This window comes from Vigna unguiculata, chromosome 11 (assembly GCF_037176805.1).
Source record: "Vigna unguiculata cultivar grain cowpea cultivar isolate G323 ecotype 2 chromosome 11, ASM3717680v1, whole genome shotgun sequence".
In the NCBI taxonomy this organism is placed as follows: Eukaryota; Viridiplantae; Streptophyta; class Magnoliopsida; order Fabales; family Fabaceae; genus Vigna; species Vigna unguiculata.
Genome location: NC_140802.1, coordinates 37,543,238 through 37,567,477, shown reverse-complemented (window position 1 = coordinate 37,567,477; position 24,240 = coordinate 37,543,238). Strand labels below are relative to the sequence as shown.

The 24,240-nt window shown below is 28.6% G+C and overlaps 2 protein-coding genes across 2 annotated transcripts; one reads left to right on the top strand and one right to left on the bottom strand.

Moving 5' to 3' along the window:
- Nucleotides 1-1,170: 1,170 nt before the first annotated feature.
- Nucleotides 1,171-2,542, bottom strand: LOC114168966 (transcription factor MYB4-like). The gene is made up of 3 exons (XM_028053971.2): nt 2,281-2,542; nt 2,081-2,210; nt 1,171-1,998 (listed from the first exon to the last, which is right to left on the bottom strand). The coding sequence occupies exons 1-3, from the start codon at nt 2,411-2,413 to the stop codon at nt 1,908-1,910; spliced, it is 354 nt and encodes a 117-aa protein (XP_027909772.1). The 5' UTR covers nt 2,414-2,542; the 3' UTR covers nt 1,171-1,907.
- A 5,137-nt stretch (nt 2,543-7,679) lies between these two features.
- On the top strand, nt 7,680-8,852 carry LOC114168631 (uncharacterized). The gene is made up of 2 exons (XM_028053519.2): nt 7,680-8,406; nt 8,505-8,852. Exons 1-2 carry the CDS (start codon nt 7,885-7,887, stop codon nt 8,544-8,546), a joined length of 564 nt encoding a protein of 187 aa, XP_027909320.1. The 5' UTR covers nt 7,680-7,884; the 3' UTR covers nt 8,547-8,852.
- The last annotated feature ends 15,388 nt before the right edge of the window (nt 8,853-24,240 follow it).

The window sequence follows — 24,240 nt, the reverse complement described above, 5'->3', positions numbered from 1 at the left end:
ATTAAGGAACTAAAATTGTTAAAAGAAACTAGAGACTAGAATTGCGGATATTACAAAATATAGAAACCAAAATTACAATGATAGTTTAAAATGTTTCAACATTTAAGTTATTTTTTGCATGATAATATAGTTAATTTAAACACTATAAAATTTTTATAGTTAGCATGTTATATGTAGTTATTTTGAAACATACAAAATTAATTAATGGTATTAATATGAAAGTGGCGAAAAATAAAATGAAGTACTATTTTAAAATTTGGAAAACGAAAGGAAGTAAAATATAAAAGTTTGAAACAGACATTTTCCGAAACACAATGGGACTTCATATATTTAACATTGAAAGCGTTTAACAAGTTTTAATATCATTACAAGATCATAACTATATGCAAAATTCATCTTTATTTCAGAAAATGAATGGATAATGTTTAAGCTTTGCTTAACATATTCAGAAGGTACATGAATATAAGAAAGAACTTGAAATATTGTAATCAGAGAAAAATACAAAAAGATGCAAATGAGAAATGATAGACATCCCAATTCAGATTAATTCTAAGGTGGAGAATCACTGATTTCAAAGAATTTCAAAACTTAAAAAAGAAAAGAAGCCCTTTACAAATATTTTAGAATTCTTAGTCAATGTGAAGTCTTTTACATAGAAAAGATAGTTATATATAATTAATGATCTTGCTTAAAATTGATATGAAATTAAAGATAGAAATTCAAAAGTAAATTTAAGTTTTGGATGGAGATGTTATCTTTCTAAGTTAAGATTCCTTTTACATTGATACATTGTTCTTGTTGAAAACATCTTCAATCATGAATATTTTAATGATGATCTTCTTATTACTACCAGAAAATCTTTTATTAATGACTAATTTGAAAGATAAAATCAATTTATAAAATAAAAAAATTATTGATAATTAAAATAGTTTATAAATTTGTCATTATAGTAACCAAAGTTTAAAGTATAAAAAAAATTATTCAAAAAATTTTACTTTTAAATTTGTTCCATTAGTGATCAATTTAGATACAAATTTAGAGATCAAATTTTTTTATACCTTATGTTATTCATCAATTTAGAGACCAATTTACTATAGTGACAAATTTAGATATCAATTTCAAAATTATTTTAGTTACAAAAAATTTTAAGTTTATAAATTAATATTTAAATTAGTCACAATATTGATAAATTATTTTTAGTTATTAAAATTAGTCAATAATAAACGATTTTCCCGTCATTTATCACGTATACTTCTCTTGATGTATGTGTCTCGTAAGGGGATCTAGTGGGGAGAAAATACCAAAAAATCTGAATCAAACTCACTTAAAGGAAATTATATTATCTCTTACCTAAAAACTTAAAGATAATATGAATGTTGATATTCTATTATAAGCGGCTCCACTTTCTGAGTTTTCCATACTTTATTTGTCACTCCTTATTTTTATACTTCTACTCTTAGAATTATTATACTATTTTAGGTTTTGATTTATTATTCAATTTAAGCCTAAAATTTCAAACTAAGCCTACAATTAGAGGAAGGACAATGATACTTTTCCGATTAAGACAACCTTTGACACCCAAATAATTTTTATATCCATTTGACTATCTTGTTCATTATTATTCAGTCTCTTTTTCTTTACAAATTTAGAAATTCACTTCTGTTATGGGGTTGTCAAATGGTAGCTATGAGTGAAACAATAGCTGAATAAGACAAATGCTTATTCACCTAAGGAAAACAGGGTCCCGAGGAATACTCGTGGCTGGAGGATGAAAGTGACGAGAATGATGTGTCTGAAGAATGATTTGAACTCTGGGAAGAAGCAGGAAAAGGAACAGTAACACCACTAATCTTAGAAACCGAGCCTGTGGATTCTTTATTCTTTGAAGATTTGAAAGCTTTAGTTTTTTATTGAGACCTTTTCTTGAGAGTGGTGTGCCAATGGTTTTTTACTTCCAAATCTGTTCTTCCCGGTAACTCAGCCGCAATAGCAGACCATCTGCAAGTCATGGAATCACAAGAACTTGTAACACCATTTTGAATGATATAGAGGGTAGATTTCATTGTATTGAAGCATATACCTGTTACCAAGTTTTGTGTGCATTCTGATGATGTATTCTTCTTCTTCTGAACTGAAGTTGGCTCTTTTGATTTTAGGCCTCAGATGATTCATCCATCTTAGTCTACAACTTTTTCCACATCTTGCTAAACCTAAAAATCAATGCAAAATATTTTACCATAAATTCTCACTAAAAGTTTTGAGAAGTGTTGAAATATGTACCTGCAAACCTGGGAAGTTGTCTCCAATTCCAGAAACCATATCTGGTGACATATGCAATTAATTTTCTATCTTCCTCCGGAGTCCAAGTACCCTTCCCCGCTCCACTTTTTTCACAAGATGGGGTTTTCACCATATTTGTGAGAAACAGGTGCACTTGAACTTTGAGTGAGTGTTTGAGTTTCACTGCAAGGGTGTGTAGTGGTTTCTGTGTCTGACCAGTATTTATTTTACATGGTGGAGGCGTTCATACCCAAAAAGTATTTCATTTCCTATTCTTTATTTGCAATGAATTCAAAGATTGGTGTGAGTTCAGTATAAGGGACCTTCTTAGCAGGTTCTAATCATTCTCTAAAAGGTCAAAAAGTGTGTTTCTAAGTTTTCTTTCAGGTTATTATTATATAATATGGGAGATAGTGACATCATTTTACCTGTTTCATGGTAGCAAGTAAATGGCAATAGCATCTTCCGGGAACATAGTCTTAGGGAACAAAGGTTAAGAGTTGCGTCGGTTGGCGTCATGATTTGGAGGTTTTAGCTAAAATCCAAACAACCTTTTAAATTTAATGGTTTGAAGACCAAACTTGTTATATGTTAATCAACATTTCTGAAGATGACAAACGGGTTAAAGATGATTATAGATCAATTCAACCTAAGAACCTACTCACCTAATCCAAATAATAATACATTATAAACGAAGTCTCGTTGATTGAATAAGCAAAATAGTATTTTTTTTTTTTTAAAGAAGAACATTTGGGTCTAATATCATCTGTTTATTTTTATTGAAGAAATTCCACCCAAATCACACTCATTGCTGTCCAATGTTATGGGATTGGGCTACCCATGAAAAAAGTCTGAAGAAAAACCCTATATTCTCATAAGGCTCTAAACCTCAATCAGATAAATTGCTTCCTGCACTGCCATCAATTGCTACCATAACCCTCAGTTTTTTAAATTCTAATTTTACCCTTGTGAGTTTTATTTTCGGATTCATGTTTTCTGAAGAGTAATTTTTTAATTTTGAAAACTCATTCCGAAAGCATTGAAAATAGTATTTCAGAACATGTAATTCAAAATTCGTGATGATTTTTTTCCGAAAAGTGTACTTCGAGTCTATGTTCAGAAATGTTCACTCTAGGAACACATTTTGGAAAGGTGGCTCTAAATTGTTATTCCCCTCCTGGAAGCAATTGCCCTCAATCAGTATCTTTTAAATTCGTACTGAGCAGGAGAGTATTCTTTTTTCTTCAAGTTAAAAGTGATAATTTATATTTTTATATTGAATTCCTATCATTTAATTTTTCTTGTTAATTAGACTATGTGATGTTTATTTTATTTAGTCATCATAATTATTTAATTTTATATTAAAAAATACAATGAGATATTAATATAAAATAATACTATTTTTATCCTTTTCGGTGAAAATTGTTTGAATAATATAAACAATTTTATTAATGGTAGTGACGGGACAATCCTTTGACTCTTGTAGGCCATGAAATAATGAAAGCTATCGAGAAGCATGACAATATATTTATCCAAACACCTTTTTAATAAAAATAATATTATTTATATATTAATCTCATAAACTTACATTTAGTAGAAACATGTAAACAGAATGATAAGTCAATATAACATCCACGTCATCCGATTAATAAAAAAATACCTAAATTTTTTAGAACTTGAAACACACCTAAACCTTAATAGTTTAGAAAACAAAAATGACATGAATTTCTATTTCTCGTGTTTCTCTCATTTCCTGCACTGATATCTTATCTCTTTCTTCTCTCTTTTTCTTGAATACAAAATATAATATAAAATATATTGATGAAAAATCAACTATGTGTTGACAAATTTAAGTTTCTAATTAGGTGTATAGTGTTTATAAATTTGAACCAATAAATTCTTAAAAAAGTATTTATTTTGCAAATTAATATAAAATAAAATGTTAATAAAATTATGTAATTATGTTGAGAATTTAAAGTACATTAAATATGAGATCAATTTAAAATATACGACCAATTAACAAATAGGGTTTATAAGAATGAATTAGACTTAAATTCATTTATATTACTATACGACCAATTAACAAATAGGGTTCATAAGAATGAATTAGACTTAAATTCACTTATATTACTATAGTATCAAAGTTTATTCTTACAAAATTTAGAATCATCATTTGATGTACTATCAAATTGTATATAAATATCTAATTTTATGTGTATTGAAAATCACAATTCAATTATAGATATAATCATCTTATATGTCCAAATAAAAACAATTCTTATCATAAAAATAAATTAGATATAAGTTACCTCCCTAAATTAATACTTATAAAAAATAATTAAAATACAACTTACATTCAAATATTTATATAACAAGAATTTATGTTTTTACTGTAAAGATTTATATGAAAGAGTGGAGAACTCCAATTTAAAACTCGTATCCAACTGATTAACTTATCGAGTAGATCAAATTTGGGTAAATATGAACGAGTTTTGGATCTACATAATAATATAATTTACTAAATAAATTGTGAAAAACAAAAACAAATTGTTGAAATTCCTATTGAAGCTGACGGAGTAAGTGGAAGGTTCGGAGAGAAGCAAGATGACAACGAAAACATAGCAAGATTCATTGGAGCATAAACAATGAGTGGTTATCCGAGGAATGACGAGAATAATAGTTAAAAATTATAACCATAAAAAAACTTTTAAGGTTAATATCTCATACCACGTGGAGAAGCGCGTGAGAGATAGCTGGAGAGGCAAGGAAAATCAAAATCACGCGAATCCCACATCACGGAGTGTCCACGTAAGCAAACGGAATCTCCAGAGTGCATTTGCGCCACCTGGCAATGCATCACACCCACACCACACCCGAAAATATTCCAAACCAACCATTCATTTATTTTTTAATTTTTTAATCAATTGAAAAAGGGAATGCTTTAATTACTACTAGTGTAAACACAGGCGCTATCGCGCCTGCGTGTACGCATTTTTCGAATTATATTTATAATTGATGATATTGTAATGTTATTAAGTTAATGAACAAAATAAAAGTATATTTATAAAAATTAAAGTAAAATATATGGAGAAAATATGAAAAAAATAATTGTTGATGAATAGTATGAGAAAAAAGAAAAAGGAGATAAATAAATAGTTTTATAAAAACTTGTAAAATTAACCATTAATTTTTAAAAATTTAATAAATAATTAAATTGTAAAGGGTAAAATTGGAATTATGAAATGTGGACACAAAAAAGGGAATCCCCTTTATATATAGTTATAGATTATTATCATTAATAATTAATAGTAATCGTTAAAGTGTGAATTTACAACAGAGGCCACAGAAAAAAAAGGGTTGGTGTTCCCTATGGAGGATACACCTGGCGATGCCTGACACCACAAAACCATACACTCCCCATTCCTTCTCCCATGCTTTCATTCCACACTACTTAGCTCTTCCTTTCACCATTATTATCACCCTTCTCCTTTACTCCAATCTCCAATTTTCTCTTAATTATAAATTATTTTTTATCCCAAACTTAAAATTAACTTCAACAAAATATTATATAAAATCAATTTTTATTTTTAAATACTTAACATCATCATACATATTTACTACTTGAATAAAATTCTTAGTTAAATTAAAACAATCTTATTCTAGTTCATTTATTCGCAGATTATGCTCAGCGTGTATTATTTTATCCTGTTCTAACAATATTATTTTATTATACAGAAAATACATTCTTAAGTTTCGGAAAAAACTAAAAAAAAAAAAAAAACATGTGCTTGTTTTTGTCATATGACCAATCAAAGTCATGTAACAAGAAATTGGGGCGAGAATCATATAAGACAATACCTCTTCTCATGTCTAGTCAGCGTATTTTCAGCGTTCATTATGTTATTATTTGGTTTCTATCTATTAATTATGATGCTACAAAGAAATCCAGAATTTACTTAAATAGGTTGGTAAGATATAAAAAGAAAAAAGTTTTTTTTAACTCGTGACACGTAAATTATCAACGTAAATCACGACTTCACCTATTTTGTTTTGTTTTTATTAAAAACATCAATGATTTTCTAAAACTGTTTGAATTTGTTTTTAAAATTTTGTGGAAATGATCTCTCTCAAAGATAGAAGAAAACCATGCTCATTAAATACGTGAAAGCTATCATTAGTCAGTTATTTAAAGAAATTACTGCATTGTCATGTTTCAAGGCTAAAAAAACTAACCTATTCTCTTTCTAATCAAATGTACCTGAAATTGTATTGTTATAATAAAAGCTTATTAATTATAGTTGCATGGTTAGTCAAGAAATTTACATGCTGCCAAAACCTACTCTAAACACATTAAGAACACAAAATTCTACTCATAAATTAATTATTTAAAGGAAAAAAGTGGATAAGGATTGTTACAAGAACAACAACTCCCTTGCTAAAAATTAACACAAATTAATTATGCGTTCAAATATTGATAATACGAATTAGTACAAAATCAGTAACTTATATAATTGAAATTTTAAACATATATAATGTGATATTTTCCACATTTTAATTTCTCTTACATTTTTCAGAGAATCATAAAAATATATTAAAAACAAAAATAGACTTATTATAATAAAAACATTTAAAAAATAAACATGATGTTGCACCGTTAACCTTGTGTGTAGATAAAAAAAGCCAAATAGTATGAGGAAAGAAAGAGAATTAAATATACATAAAATAAGAGAGAGAGGGGGAGAGTGAGAATTAATAGAAAAAAAAAAGTTTAAATTAAATTGTTTTGATTGAAAAATATATAAATATAAAATAAGAGAATAGTATAATTACCTTTTTACCTTAAAATATTTAAATTAAATTGTTTTAATCGATGTTTTTCTCAACTTAATATAATATATCTACATTTTGGTTCCTTACTTTAATGGTCAAGCTTTTATTTTGCAACTTAATACAATTTTTCATCTACTTGTTTAAATATGTGAAGTGTTATTAGAACCATTTTTGTCCCTTATTCAAATATCCGAAGTTGTTTTTGCCAATTATTCAAATACATACTAATCGGAACATGTCTGCCTTTTATTCAAATTTCTCTTCCATTATTCGAATAATAATGCAAGTTATTTGAAATTTTGAGTTGTTTATTTGAATGAAACTTTGAGTTGTTTATTTGAATTTTTTTTTTTATTCAAATATCTTATACTTCAAAATTGGGTGAATTGTGCAATTCAAACATTTTATTAATGGCTTAATTATTGATTTATATTATTTTTATAACAAAAAGGAATTTTGGTTTTGAAATAATATATATATATATATATATATATATATATATATATATATATATATATATATATATATATATATATATATATATATATACACGAAACGGCAGAGTACAGAACTTGCAGAGGTAGGAATTTCCTTTATAAATTCGCCGACAATCAGAGCCTCTTCCTTCCCTTTCTTTTTCCTTTACTTTCAACCAAGGGAGAGAGAAAATAAAATAGAAAAAGAAAATCGCACAAAATAATCAGAGAGAAAAAGAAAAGAATAAAAAGAAAAAACACAAACTTTCGAAACGATCGTGTTTCGTGTGAGAGGAAGATGAAGAAGTGCGAACTGTGTAAGCTTCCGGCAAGGATTTTCTGCGAGTCAGACCAGGCCAGCTTATGCTGGGACTGCGACGCAAAGGTTCACGGCGCAAACTTCTTGGTCGCCAGACACTCGCGAACCCTCCTCTGCCGCACGTGCCACTCTCCCACGCCGTGGAAGGCCGCCGGAGCCAGACTCGCTAACGCCGCCTCCATCTGCCACCGCTGCGCCGCCTCGGCCGCGGAAGAACCAGACGAGACCGAATCCGGCAATGACGAGGAACCAGACACCGAGGACGACGAGGTCTCCGGCGAGGAAGACGGCGAGAACCAGGTGGTGCCGTGGTCCTCCACACCGCCTCCGCCGGCGAGCTCCTCCAGCAGCGAGTGCTCGTCCTTCAGCGGGTGCAAAAACGAGGACGACGAAGGTGCTTCTGTTTCCGTATGTGAACCGGAAACGACAACATCCTCGTTGAAACGACAACGCGAGAACAACAACGACGACGAAGACGGCGTATCCGGCCGTGATCCGCAGGTTTGCTTTATTTAATTTTTGTTTCCGACGAGTAATAATAATCGCTTATTTTTATTTATTAATTAAATTATTTCCGTTGGTTTATTGCGTGAAAGCAGCGGTTTGGAAGGGTTGCGCATCTCAACGGAGGTGGCGTGTGACGGAGGATGATCGTTGAAGGAGATTTCAATTTTCAACCACTCGCTACGACGACGTTTGGTGTTGGGGAAAGTAAGAGTCTCTGAACCGTACGATGGGCGAAGATATTTTAGGTCTTTCATCATTAACTTCTAATCTAACCGCTTACAATAGAGTAGTGGTTTTTTACTGTAGGATGATTATGATGTTGTGTGTTTAACAACAAGTTTTCCTTTATTGGTTTCTAATCTAAGACAAACGTTACCATATGATCTCGATTGTAACCCTTTTATATTTCTATCTAAATAACATCTCCGATTAATTTTTGAGTTTTTGATTATGAGAATAGGATTAGAAAGAGATGATTAAGAAAGTGGGAGTGGTTAGCATTTAGCGGTGGTTAGAGACGTTGGTGAAGTTGTGGCTGTGTGAAAGTGAAGATTTTTTTCTCTTTCCTTAAAAGGGTGTGATGGAGGGGATGTGCGTGTCATGTTGTAGGACCTCACAGCACAACCACAACCAAGTGTAGTGTGTGAACAAAATGAAGAATAATGAAAGGTGCAATGCATCACTAGCTACTACACATTTATGTTTACGTGTACGAATAGGTAGGGCTCAAATTAGAGATAAGTGTAAAGTGAAGAAACCCCAATTTCTATTTGAATCAATGATGCAATCTATAAATAGAAGGGGAGTTGAATGCGATATAGCGCACTACTTCCTTGTCGCCTGGTGCCTGCATCTCTCAACATAAAGTCACCAATTAACTAATCAAATGGTTTCATTGCAATCGGCATTGTTCTAAATTCAAGATCCTGAGAAGGTTGGTGTGGCCAGAAACTATACCATAATATGGTATTTTTTAAATTGAGGTTATCTTGCATGCGCAATTGCCATCATTTCTTAATTTGGGGTGTAATTATGCACCCTGAGTTGAGGTATCTTAAATGTGTATTGATATGTCAAGTAAATTAGGTTGATTTTCTCTATCATGCATGGCTTCACAATTTATTATATATTTATCCCAATCCATGGGTTCATGGAATCTGACTTCAAATGTTTCTGTTTTTTTCTTTAAACTAAATAAAATAATAGATTTGTTTCAGCTAATCTTACACATCATCGCAACTCTATGATCATCAATAAAATAGTTAACAAATAGGATTTATATTCTAAAATCGCTCGTGATGATAAATTATGTTCGTTATTGTAAATAATTTTGGATTATATAACTTAAGCATCGCCTACAGTTTGCATTTTTAAGGGAAATTATAATAGAAATATCTTTTAGTTCTTCAGTTTGTCAAGTAGTGCCAAATTGGTCTTCTAGCTTTTCTTTGTCTTAATTTAGTTCTTGATTTATTTTAAATGATTCAATTTGGTTATTGGTTATTGTCGTCAATTTTGACCAAACGATATTAAAATCAACATCACGTGTCAATTTTTTTTTTTAATTTTTAATTTTATTTTTTACACATGTTACTTCATAGTTGTATCACGTGTTAAAATATTCAATTTGGTCTCTACTAGTTTTAATTTAGTCCTAATTTTTGTAAAAAAATGAAATAATATTATCTCTTCTTAAATTGAAACTCAATTTATTTTTTTATAAATTTTATGATGATATTCTTACTAAAATTGACATTTTTATTAAATATTTGTAAAAATATTTTTAAACAAATTTTTTGTTTTTAGTTTTATTATTAAATAAAGTTAAACCTCAAACCTAATTTCAATAATTAACCATTTTGTCATCGTGTGTAAAGGCATCAAATGTACCATATTATACAAACTTAGTGAAGATTAAGAATTAAATAGCTTGTCACAAATCGGTTTAAGAACTAAATTTCAAGTTCAAAACAAAATCAAAGTTTAAAATTTTATATAGAATTTAAAGTTAATTTAAAAATATTTTTAGAAATATTTAATAAAAACTTAATTTTAGTAAGAATATCACCATAAGATTTATATAAAAAATAAATTGAGTCTCAATTTAAGGAGAGACAATATTATTCCATTTTTACAAAAAATGGGACTAAATTGAAAATAAAAATAAATATAGAAACCAAATTGAATCATTTTAACACAATTGTGAAATGACAGTGTAAAAAAATTCAAAAAAATTCAAAAAAAAACCAGAAATTGAATCATTTAAAAAAAAAAGGATCATATTGAGACCGAACAAAACTTGAAGACCAAATTGACACTACCTGACAAATACAAAGACAAAAAAAATAATTTAACTAATTATAAATAACAAAATATTAGTTTTATTTGTTTATATTTCATAAGTAAAATAATTGATAGTGAGTAATGCATATCGGATATAATAGTGATTGTAAATAGCAATATTGTCAAATGTTTGGAATTCACCATGGCTCAATCACATGTTATGTATGATATTCTGCTTGACACATAAAATTGGAAATGTCAAACATTTCTTCATTTAAAAAAAAAAATCAGATAATGATGTTGAAACATTTTTTCGGTAACTATTTAAATATAGTTAATAAAAATATTATTACTTAATACTATTAATTTTGGTAATTTTCAAATGTCAATTACAATTTATTTATTTATGTTATATGATTTATAAGCTGGTGGGATTCATTTAAAAAGACCAAAAAAATGTAAAATAATTACATTGACGAAACATTTAAAACATACTTTGTATTTTTTTTTTGCTTTGGTTGATGGATCGTTTAAAAAGGTTGTTTTACTTTAATTTTTATGAAAATAAATTGTGTGGATTGATTTAAATTTCTAAATAAATAAATTCTTATTATTATTCTTTTACTCAGGGTAGGAATATCATAAACATTTCTGTTTGAATATGTTGAACTTTTATAAATATTGAACAATAATTTCATTCATGATTGTAAATGTAAAAGTTAAAATGCATGTTGTAAAACTTGAAAAGTGAATAAAGAATAAAATAATAAAATGTTAACATGATGAAATAAAGAAGCAAGTAAATCAATTTGAACAAAGAGAAATGACGTAAAATGAATAACTCTAAAGGCAATGAAAATAAATGACAAGAAATGCAAATGAAAGAAATTATCAAAAGAGAAAATACAAATGATAAAAGAAACTATAAATTCTTAATTAAGATATTATTTCTAAGTTTTTAATGTCATTTTTCTTGAAGATACAGGATTTTTCACTGTAAAGAAATTTTTTCTTGGAGACATGCATTCCTAATTTTTATTATATTAAAAAAATATAATAAAAATTGAAAATGCATAAATCAATAGAAAAATAATAACTTTGATATACTTTATAAACTTTTCAATTTTTCTTCTTCTCCATTAATCTTTGTTGTTAATTATCTTTTTTCTACTTTTTTTTTATTTATTTCTACCTTATTCCCTAAGATTTTTTTTCCTAAGAGAGGTAAGAATAAAGTGTGTTTATGTGAGTGATAATGAGAAAGAAAGGAAGAGAGAAGTGTATAAATTATTTTTTTTCTCGGTTCCTTTTCGTATAACAGATTGTGTATTCATATCACACATCCCATTATAATGTAATAATAACCTTAATTATGATGAACACGATAAGGAAGAAATTGACCAAGATAATATCACCTTACGTAATCAAATCACATCAAATTAGAGCATAATATCAATACAATCTCAATCATCATCACTTGTATTGACTTTAATCATTAGAAAAGATATTGCTTCTAATTATTAGAATCATATCACTATTTTCTCTTATGAGGAACAAAGGCTAGAAAAGCAAAGAGTCGGGATAAAAATACATTTGGTTGTTGGGCTCATGAGGAGGGGTGCGATAATTAAAAACAAATGAGATTCTTCCTTATTTTTTTTGTTTCCTTTTTTTCTCTTTTTTTCATCTCTTTTTTCTTTTTCTTTTTTGCTAAAATTAAAGTTTGAAAATTTTAGAAGAAAATTTTATTTCACCTTTTTTTTATTTACCATTAACTAAAAATATTAATTTTATTTTATATTTTTTTCAAAAATAAATTTATTTACGCAGACGAAATTGAGTATTGACCATGACGATTACATTAAATTACTAAATTATAATAAATAAAATTTATTTAGACAATTATAGTGTTATAGTTACATGTATGATAATGAGTCAGAAAATAAAAATTATTATACAAAAAATATCAAAACAGTATTCTACATGATAAAAATAAACAACAAATAAAAATATTAAAAAAATGGTCATACGAAAATAATTTAATAGATCGTTGAAAAAAATCGCACAAAGGAGAAAACAAATATAAGGTTAAGGGTATGGTAATATGAAAAAGACCTTGGAGATCCAGTAAAAATTTTCAAATATTAACCTAGTTGAATGGTTGAGAAATAACAAAAATTGTCTTAGAAAAAAAAAGGAATTTCTTCAAATGAACAAAAGTTAATAATAATAGAATAAATAAGATAAGTTTTTTATATTACCTAGTAAATGAAGTGTTTAGGCTATTGAACAATTAAATTGACATTGTTAAACTATACAATAAATAAAGATATTAAAAAAAAGTAGAAATATTCAATTGTGATAAATAAAAAATATTTATTTGACATACAATATTTGAACATAATTGCACAAAGGTTGCGATAACAGAAAAAATAACTTGGAGATATGAATGAATTTGATGACAAACCAAACAATTAAAAGAAATAAAAAAAATATAAAATGTGTAATAAATATATATTGTGACATCCCATTTAATAGAAATTTATAATAAATAAAACATCACATTAATAGTAAAATAGAAACTAATGGCAAAAAAAGCCCAAAGAGCAAGTTGAAAGCATAACAATACAAAGTTTTTCAAAAGAAAATAAAGAGTGAGGAATAACTAAGGCAATCTACTCTAGACTGTATGTAGCATCTTCATCTACCTACTCCACCTTAACATGCACTTCTTCTTCTGCTCCCATAAATATTGATGATCATCACACAGAGAAAAGTCAAACAAGAAACAAACACAAAGAGTAGGGTAAGATAGTGAAAACAATTTAACAAATAATTGAGCAATTATGAACACAACAACATGTGATAAAAAGAATACCAGACCCTTTAACTCAAGTATCCAGATACATGTAATGAAATCGGACCCATTGGAAACATGCCCTTGTGGTGGCCTCTACTGCTTTGCAGAGCCATTATCAATGAGTTTCACCCTACCACACACAAGGTGAATCCATAATCATCTAAGGTCATTATCATGCCTTAGACTAGAACCTCTTGTTACTTTCACCACATGAACTAGTTCACTTTATATGAGTTTGACTAATCCATTAGTGTCAGGATGTAACCTTACTTGATTCCTTATTTCATTACACACACTACAATAACACCACCATTAAATCTTCCTATGAGACTCATGAAATTACGTCAAGCACATATTATGTATATATTCTCACACATTCATTGTCATCACATACCAAGTACAACAATTTCAGTCTCATTACATCACACAAGACATACATGGAAGCATGATTTAAGGGGTAAATCAATGAATCATGGAAGCAATCAAGTAATTAAAACAATTATGCTATCAATCTCGCTTAATCTAAAGAGCTCTCGCTCAAGCAACAAGAGTCTCTCGCTCAAGCTAGAAACTTTCGTCTAGGCAAGATTGCAAACAAAGAGTACTAGAACATCTACGAGTTCTCGCTTTAGCTAGACCATCTTGCTCAAGCGAGATTACTCTCGCTCAAGCGACAACTCGAGACAAAGAGCAGGGACAAGTTTCAGCTATTCCCGCTTAGGCGAGAGCTTCTTGCTTATGTGAGAACAACATATCCACACGCTCACACATGCAAAGCCAAAAACCAGAGCATAAACACTACACAGTTCAATGCAAACATCAATCCAGCAACAGAAAACACATACAAGGGCTAAAACTAACAAACCATTTCAAAAACTTATAAACCCTAGTTTCCCTTACCTTGACAGATGCTAACCCAGCAAAACCGAGCCCCAACAAAAGAGTACCACAACACAATTGCAGCTTAAGAAGCTAACAAACAAGAACAAAGGGAGAAGATAATGAGGTTCATGACCACAAATCTGAATCAGACCAAGAACTTCATAACTGAAAAGAAAAGGAAAAGAAATAGAGGTTTTAAGTTCAACTTACACGGAGGGAAAGAACATTTGGTTAGCTCGAATGAGGATTTCGCAAAGGCCTTAGTTCAACTTCATTTTCAAAGGAGAGAAAGAATGAGTTGTTTGGGTTGAGAAGACAAAAAGATAAGTAAAGTGGAAAACTGAAAAGGTTCCTGAAAAAAATAAATGGGTTGGCTGGGCCTTTGTAATTTAAATGGCCCATACATATGAAATAAAAGTGGACCTTATATATATATATATATATGAGTGTTTTTAAATTTTGAACACATTAAATATTTTCATATATCAATACCCTATCAGTGTGTTATTTCCATTTGTATAGTGTAATGCAAAAGATTCTAAAAAAATAATATATAATTATTATTTTATTAATATTGCAAAACTCTCTTAAGTCCTCTATCTGCATGAAATCGGTTGCTCTTGTTCTTATCTCGTCAAGAGTTTCTACAGGTTTTTTGCATGCCAATGTTCTTACAAGTCCAAAATCACCCTGTGAGGACCCTTCAAACTTTTAGCAAAGACTCCTTACTTTTCAGACTGAGAGGTGTGGTGTTCTTCAAACTTTGTGCCTTGAAGTTGAGATGTCTTAGGTCCACGTCTGTTCTAGACCGAGAGATGGTGTGCCTAGTTAGGCTTGAACCTACGAATATTTATCTTAGTTAACCTTGATGAATGACATGTGTAATCTTCCTTAACCCTAAGTCATAATTCCAATTAAAAGAAATTATCAGAGCCATCTTAGATTGAGAAAATCTAAGCCATCATAGGTTGAGATCTTCTAGGTTGTCATAGGTCTAGATGTACCTGACCATCATAAGTTGAGATGTGTGTTAAGCCAACATAGGCTAAGATGCACCAGGTCAACATAGGCTGAGATGTATCAGGCCAACATAGGCTGAGATGTATTAGGCCAACATAGGTTGAGATGTGTGTCAGACCAACATAGGTTGAATGTATAAAGCTAACATAGGTAGACCAACATAGGTTGAGATGTATGATGCCAACATAAGCTGAGATGTATCAGGCCAACATAGGCCGAGATGTACCTAACAAACATATAGGTTGAGATGTGTGTTAGGCCAACATAGACTGAGCTATATCAAGACATAAGTTGAGACGTACCAAGCCAACATAGTGATGATAGTAGAATTAAGATACCTTCTATTTGGATATCAGTCACCTTTATATACCTGGTCTTCATTAATTACCTTTAGAGACATTTAAAACCCTTTATAAATACTAATGAATACTCTATTGTAACTATCACAACATTAAAAAAGCAAATTATTGCCTTGTCTGATATTAGCATGTCCTTGTTTGATATGTTTTCATCTTAATATATGACCGAGATGTATGCAACCCTTCATCTCAAACTTACCAAATTATCTGATCAAGATATATCAAACCCATATTAGTCTAAACCCATATTACTCTAAATATATCAAAAATACCGCGATATGTATTAGGCCTACGTAATACAAATATGAACATTTACAACATATAAACTCAGGAATGCACTAATCAAATAATTAATCTGAAAGGCACCATATTTATTAAATAATGTTTTCTTAAATCTAACTTAAAATAAAATTTCGCTTAAATGTCTAATATATGTATATTATATATATGTTAACATGTATAAAATGCTTAACTTATATTTTCTATAGGGAAAATTTAATATATTTTAAATTTCTTTCATTAAATCAAATACCCATTATGTATTTATGGTAATAATATTAAAAGTTAAATTCAAATTTGAAAAAAGAATTAACTTACGAATGAGTCTTGCAGGGTCAAATTAAGATAGCGAGGACGTGTGTTCGTCGGCGCGGGGCTGCTGAACGGCTGTGGTGTGCTAGTCGACGGCAGATAGATCACTGGTAGAAGGTGGGCACGTGATTAGCTGGAGGCAAGTGCGACGGAGATGGCGGTGCTTCGCAGTGACATGAAGGACAAAAGCTTTCAAAAAACGTGTAAGAAAGAAATACCTTTTTTTTTTTTTTTAATTTTTGAAAACGGCATTAAATTCCATTTCAATGACTGGGGTGCTATTGATGGAACACCTACTGCCAATTAATTTTATATCTATCTTCATATTTTCATACATATCTCAATTATCTTCCATGCATTATTACTAGTCACGGCATAAATAGTTCTATAGTGCCACTATCTTTCTCCATAAAAATTCCATTGGTTAAAGTGAAAATAACTTCGAGTTTATTTTGTTTCACATTTAAAATTTTATTCTTCTTTTAAAAAATTTGGAGGAAACTATTTAACGATGACTCCAAATTTTAATTTGTTAAAATCAAATTAATCAAAACTTTCAAAATTGTTAAAAACATAAAATGCTCCAAATCAAATGAATTATTCTCCAACTGAAACTCGAATTCAATGTTTTAAACAAAGTTGTGCCTCTAAATGAAATTGTGTAATTCAATATTTTCAATATTTTTATTAGAGTGTGTTTGGGAGAGTATTAAAAAATTAATTTTGGAAGAATCGATTATATAGACACATAAACTAATAATAATAATATTAATTTTTACTTGGATGTAAATTTTTTAGTTTAAAATCAATTTTAAAACCAAATATATCATTAATTTATTTGAAAAAAAAAACAAATCTAATGTTTGGGAGACCTTTTTTATTACTCATTCTTTCACTCCTCTGCCTATTCATAGTACCCACACTCTTCCTAAACTATTCACAATTTGCCTTCATCTTCTTGTTTTCACTTTCTCTCTAACTAGAACTTGAGCTCCATTCTGATCCATTCCTCTCTTCCTGTTGCAGCAAGCGAACCTGAGATCAGTTGATAACCTCTCCCCCCCAGCTAAGTCTCCCTCCCATCCACGTAAGTCAATTTCAATTTCCCCAATTCTCTTCAAATTTCAAATTCTGGAGTTCCATTCTTGCTAAATCGAATTAGGGTCCTATTCTCACTCTGTGAATCTATACTCCAGTTCCTAGGTTGTGCAATTGAGGTGCCTCCCTGTTGAAAGATATCCTTGCTAGTTGGTGATTGTTAAAGGTAAGGGAAGCTATCTGCTTTGCTTAAATTTCGTATAGAAATCATCTCTGATGACTTTGATTGCATGAATTTGTGCTTGTTTGATGCTTGGATCACTTGTTTGTGCTGAATTGGGATTTTTGGTGTGAATTTTTGGGCTCTACATGTGAAAACAGATTGAGAATCTGATGTTTTTGCCCAAGTGAGCAGCTCTCGCCTGAGCAAAAATACTAGAAACTCATTGCTGTTTATGTGCAAATTGTCGCCTAGGCAAGCTGGTTTCGCTTGAGCGAGAGACATTCTCATCTAAGCGAGACAATTTAGCCTGAGCGAGAATTCGCTCTGATTTTGAGTTGCCCTCTGCTTGGAGCCTCGCTCAGGCGAGAATGATCCGCCTAAGCGAGATAGCCCTCTCGTCTGGGCGAGATCTTCTAGCTTGAGCGAGAACCACTACAGCTGAGTGTTTAATTCTTTGTTTTAATGGATGAAGCTATATGTATGAATGTATAAATGTGAAATTAGCCTATAATATGCTTGGATTGTTGTGACTGGTAACATGTATGGTGGATTTGCATGAATTTGGATTGTGAGAAGATGTGGTTGAACTAGAATTTCAAGGGAAATTCCAAAGAGTATGTTTTAGTGTATGTACGAACATAAGGACTCACTATTGGGGTATCCTGAAACTCCAATAAACATTCACACTCAGATAGAGCATAATGGATTATGTCCAGAGGAGTAGTAAGAGGTCTTAGTCTTTGGACTTTATCAAGTCTTAGACGCGAAGGGGAATTACCCTATAAGTAGTTGGGTGATAATCCCTTAAGGCTAAACTCTGCAGAGTTTGGGAACAGTCACAGGTGCACGCCACCAAGAGGTCCAATGTCACTTACATAATCCGGATATTGAGTCTAGAGTCATGTATCTATGTTGTGATGTGGTGGTTTAAGTAATTCCGGTAAAAATGAGAACAATTGCCTAGTAATCATAATTGAACTGAATGTTTTCTCTTAATTAAGTTAGCTTACCCTTTTTGCTTGTGTTTGTTTCTTTTAGTGTGTTTTCTCCTTTGCAATGACCACCTAGTAATTGGTGTGAGCAGTGGAAGATACAGGCGAAGACACTCCCCTCTTGGATAGGAGTTGAACCCGTGGCATGGATATCCAGCAGTAGATTCTATTTCATGTTTTGCTTAAGAGTCGGATGTTTCGCTAACTCCTTTCTAGCATAGGCTGTAAATATAGTTGGTACTTATATGGTTATTTTGGATGACTATATTAATACATTATATTGGCTTATTTCTACCACTTGCTTTGTTTGATGATGATATAATGTTTTATTTAGTAGCGTAAAAACTATTAAATGAGATGTTACTATTAAAGTGTTAAAAAAAATTGTGGACGACACTTCAATTAAAAGAAGGTATTTGCTAGAGATTTAAAATCTCTAACGATAATTGATTAGAATAAAATCGCGGTAGATATTTAACATCATTAAAAGAACGCAAATATAGTTTTATTGTGAGAAGATTTAGTTTCAGACATTGGATTTAAAAAGTTTCAATTATTGGATGTATAGTTAACTATGATTTTAAAGTATAATTTTTTCTAAATTATATACATATATATATATATATATATATATATATATATATATATATATATATATATATATATATATATATACGTGTGGAATTTTTAAATGTAATTATGGCTACCTTTTGATTGTTTTTTAAGTGAAATAAAGTTAAGAATGCAGTGAAACAAATTTCGTGTAGTTTTTTTTTATTGGATAGGAAACATTTTACTTTATTAATTAAAGTACTGTTTTATTTATTTTAAAATGCAAATATATCTAAAGTCCCACTTGAACAATATTTGTTCATATTTTAAAATGCAGTGAACTCTTTGTTTAGCTATATCTCGAGGGGTGCAAGAATATCACTATTTTTTTCTTTTCACAGGTGAGAAATAAAAAAAAATGGTAAAATATGTTTTTGATTTTTAACATTTAGTGAAAATTATAATTAGTTTTCTTTTTTGAAATCTTGGTTCAATTTAATCTCTTAACTTTAAAATTGTATAAATTTAGTTATTTTAACTAAATTTTATTATGTTTATTTGACGTTTCAAATGAGTTTATTCAAATTCGTTTCATAAATTCATTTAAAATGTCAAATAAATTTAACAAAATTTAGTTAAAATAACTAAATTTACATATTTTGAAAGTTACGGAATTAAATTGGATCAAAGTTTTGAAGAAATACTAATTTTAATTTTCACAAAAAGTAAAGAAACTAAAAACATATTTAACTTAAAAAATAGTTGATTTATTTTTTCTAATTATTTTCATGCTAATTTTGTTATACCATGTAAAAAAATTAGGTATTTTTACTCGCTTTTATTTTGTTTCTCTCATTTGGTAGCAATTTCCGTTGTATCAACACAAATGGAAATCAATCACTAGCCTATGTTAAAACAAAGGAAAATCGTGCATTTTGGAAATACTTTGTATCCTGCAAGTCTTATTTTTATCTTCAACATCACCATGTCCAATGACGGATCTTCAGCCAAAATTTTGGCTGAATTACTATTTTGGTCAATCTCTTCGTTCAAAAATGTCAAGTTGTTTCTTTAATTTTTTTTAAGTCTCAATTTGTTCGTGATTTTTTGAAAATTGATGTACTTTGATATTTTTCGTTAAATTTTTTAAAGCGGAAGAAAGATCTTTCATCAAAAATTGACACTAGGATTATGTCAATTACACCAACAAATCAAATAATCATCCTTATTCAAAACTTCAATTTTAATGAAAAATCTAATTCAAGAAATTTAATAAAAATGACAAAATTGCATCATTTTTTCAAAAATCGAAACAAAATTGAGACAAAAAAAATTAAAAGACCAACTTGATATTTTTGAACGAAAATAGAAATCAAAAGAATAATCTCAAATATTTTATATAAACTAGTAAAAACATAGTATTCACTTTTTTCATGATAATAAAAAATAATAAAATTATAATTATTGTTATTATTATAATTATAAAATTAAATATAAATTATTTTTATAATCTTACTATAACTAATTTTCATTTATAATGATTAAATTTTAAAAAATAATTAAATTAAAAAATAATTAATTCCACAAATAATCATTTAAAAGATAATATTAACAAAATAATTATTTTTATTTAAAAAATATTTAAAATATAAAATTAAAAAATAAATGTGGACAACCCAAAAAAAACTTTTCTTTATATATAAATATAGATGTATACAAATTTATTAGAATATCAAATATATGAAATATATTACAAATATTAATTTTTTGAAAAATATATTTAAAATTATATATTAACAAATATAAATATAAAAAAATTGGAGGGCCATGGCCCTCCTTAGTCCTTATAGCTTGTTCATTAACATTATCAAGTCTCTTTTGTCATTGAAATTCATGCTAATTGTAGCTTATTTTCGGTATTTTTTGTTATGGTTAAGTATATTTTTGTCCTTCAATTTTTATTGAATTTTGGAATTAGTCACTTTTGAAAACCTTGAACAAATTTAGTCTCTTATCTTTATAAATACATGGATTTAATCCTTTAAACCAATTTTTTTAAGTTTATTTGATGTTTCAAACGCATTTCTCAGCTAACATTGAAGCGAACATATGTCAAATATAAACAAACTAAAATATTATAATGAAATGTATTTAAAATGTCAAATAAACTTAATAAAATTTGGTTAAAATGACTAAATCCACACATTTACCAAGTTGATGGATCAAATTGGTTCAAGATTTTCAAAAAAGACCAATTTCAATTTTCACTAAAAGTTGAAGGACAAAAAACATATTTAACCTTTTTTGTTATAATAGTTCTCAACCTTTTGGACATTTACAAACTAAAATAAAAGTCCCACTCTAACAATATTCGTTCATCTTTCACTCTTTTAATGGATATTCAAGTTTTTAACAACTTTTACTATGCAAAAAGCTTTATAAATTCTTTTATAAGAGTGTTTAATATTATTCTAGATTGCCTTCATTATATCACACCACTTTTAAATAACTCGTTTTTTACAAGTTTTGTTGCATGTCTAGTAAAAACTCAAATTTATAATTTTTTTATTTGCAATTCATATTTTTAAAATTTAAAAATTTAGTTCAATTATTAAAATGATTTTTTTTTCATAATCCGAATTGTACTTAAAATATAGTTCTTAATATTGTTTTTTTATTCTCAACGATCATTACTAAAGTTTTATTTTCTTATTCTCAATGAATATATATTTTTGACAATTTTATTAAAATAACATAACAAATTATCTATATTCTTAAAAAAAATATAATTCTTAACAAGATTTTAGTTATTTTTCTCAAAAATATCCATTATATAAAATATTTAAATAAATTCATTCCTACTTTAATTTTCAAATTAAACTCATTTATCACATTCTTATGAAAAATAGTACTATGTTTTCTTTCTCTCCTTTTCTTTTCAAATTTAAAAAAAAAAAAACATAACAAAAAATTTGCAAGATTATACTTTAATTTACAATTTGAAATTCTAAATAAATTTTAAATCTAATTCAATATAAAGAAACTAATTTATAAAATAAGATTTATACATATTTATATGTTTTGTTGCACGACTAAAAAGAAATTGAAGTAAAAATATTTTTTTCTTTTTAAATTAAAATTAAATTAAATGAAGGTATTTTGGAGAAAGAATCTAGGTTTATACTGTGAAGCATCGTTATTGATAGACACACCTCTAGAAAATAAAGTCCCACCAAATTATTTGGGCTTGCTAATGATACCCTCCAATCACCTCATGCCACTTCTTACCTCCTAATTGCTCAATCTTAGAGATGTCAAAATGGATTTTAACCCGTGAGCCAACCCGGCTCACCACGGGTTCGAGCCGGGTTGGGTTGAGAAAAATTCAACTTTTTCAAAAGTGGGTTGAACTCAACCCGGCTCACTTAACCCACGGGTTAAACGGGTTCGAACCGGGTTGAAGGTGGGTTGGCCCACTTAACCCACCAACATTTTTTTACAATTTTTTTTTATTTTTTTTAATTTTTCTTTTAATTTTTTTTAATTATTTACTACTCCAATTATATTTTTTCACAATTTCATATTTTTAAATGTTAGAATGTTGCTTAATTATATTTGAATTATTTGAATGTTTAATTAATTTGATTGTCAAGTTATATATATATGTTGATACTTTAATCTTTAACTATAATCTTTATAGTAAATTACTCAAGTAACCGTCTTATAAACAATTTTTTCTAAATTAGCATGAAAAAAATGTATAGTTTTTTTATTTATATTTTATTGAATAGCATGACAGAAAATTTGTAATATTAGTCATGCTTTCTTAGACTAATGGATACTTTCTTGGAAATAATTCTTCATATATTGGTGGTGAGCCTGATCAAAACATTGGTTCTTGATTTTATTATGATTGTCATCTCATGGGTTACTTAAAAATTTATTTAAATATTTGAATAATAATAAAAATAAATAAATAATTTTTTTAGGTGGGTTGGTGAGCCAACCCACTTAACCTACCAACCCGTGGTGGGTTGAGCCGGATTACAAAATTTCTAGTTCACCAGAAAGTGAGCCGGGTTGGGTTCACTCATTTTGAACCCGGCTCGTGGTGAGCCAACCCGTGTGAGCCGGGTTGGCTCACTTTGACATGTCTACTCAATTCAAATAAAAATTTGATATATATATATATATTTGAAGCTGATATCTAGATTAACGTAACGTGGATTTAGATTATAAATCAAATGTGAGGATTAATTAAATCACTATTTAATTATCTTAGTTAACATTGGTTGCAAATTAAATATGAATTTATTTACAAGTGTAGTCTCGTACAGTTTATGACAAAACAGTATCTCTGGTGATGATGACAACATAGCTTTCGCATTGCTCACTAAACGTCACCGTGTCCTAAATCCTTTTATTACAACCACATGCCTTCATCCAATCACCAAAATTCGTTTCTTTGTATTTGCATAAATTATCAATTATTAATTATCACATATTTTTCACAAATCAAATCAAATATCTTTCACTTTTTTATCCAACTTATATCTGCCGACTTTAAGCATAAGACACGAAACCATTGAAAAGTATCAGGGCCAAACCAAAAATAAGATATATGTATCAATACAATTATTACTTTTATAACTATATATTTTAATTTTTAGTTATTATAGATATTATACATAATTAATTGTTATGCTTCTTTTTATAGTTAGTTTGTTATTATATATAATATATTTTTTTTAAATAATAACAAAATATATTAATAAATTGAATATAAAAATATAATAACTGGTTATATATAATATTTAAAATATCTAAAAAGTAAACAATTAATTATATATAACATCTAATTGTATTCCATTTAATAAATAGTTATTATTTTAAAATAGTTATATATTTTAAATATTTTTAAGAATTACACTTACCATGTTATTGTACTCCATATTATTTTCACTTAATTTTGTATATTGTTGTTCCCAAATGAAACTAACAATTTAGACTGTTGACCTATAAATAAGT

What these genes read in the sequence shown, in the direction of transcription:
- LOC114168631 (XM_028053519.2), top strand. Translation starts at nt 7,885, where the DNA reads ATGAAGAAGTGCGAACTGTGTAAGCTTCCGGCAAGGATTTTCTGCGAG. An exon ending in TATCCGGCCGTGATCCGCAG is followed by an intron (nt 8,407 to 8,504) that starts GTTTGCTTTATT and finishes GCGTGAAAGCAG; the next exon opens with CGGTTTGGAAGGGTTGCGCA.
- LOC114168966 (XM_028053971.2), bottom strand. Translation starts at nt 2,413, where the DNA reads ATGGTGAAAACCCCATCTTGTGAAAAAAGTGGAGCGGGGAAGGGTACT. An exon ending in ACAACTTCCCAGGTTTGCAG is followed by an intron (nt 2,211 to 2,280) that starts GTACATATTTCA and finishes ATTGATTTTTAG; the next exon opens with GTTTAGCAAGATGTGGAAAA. An exon ending in CACACAAAACTTGGTAACAG is followed by an intron (nt 1,999 to 2,080) that starts GTATATGCTTCA and finishes CATGACTTGCAG; the next exon opens with ATGGTCTGCTATTGCGGCTG.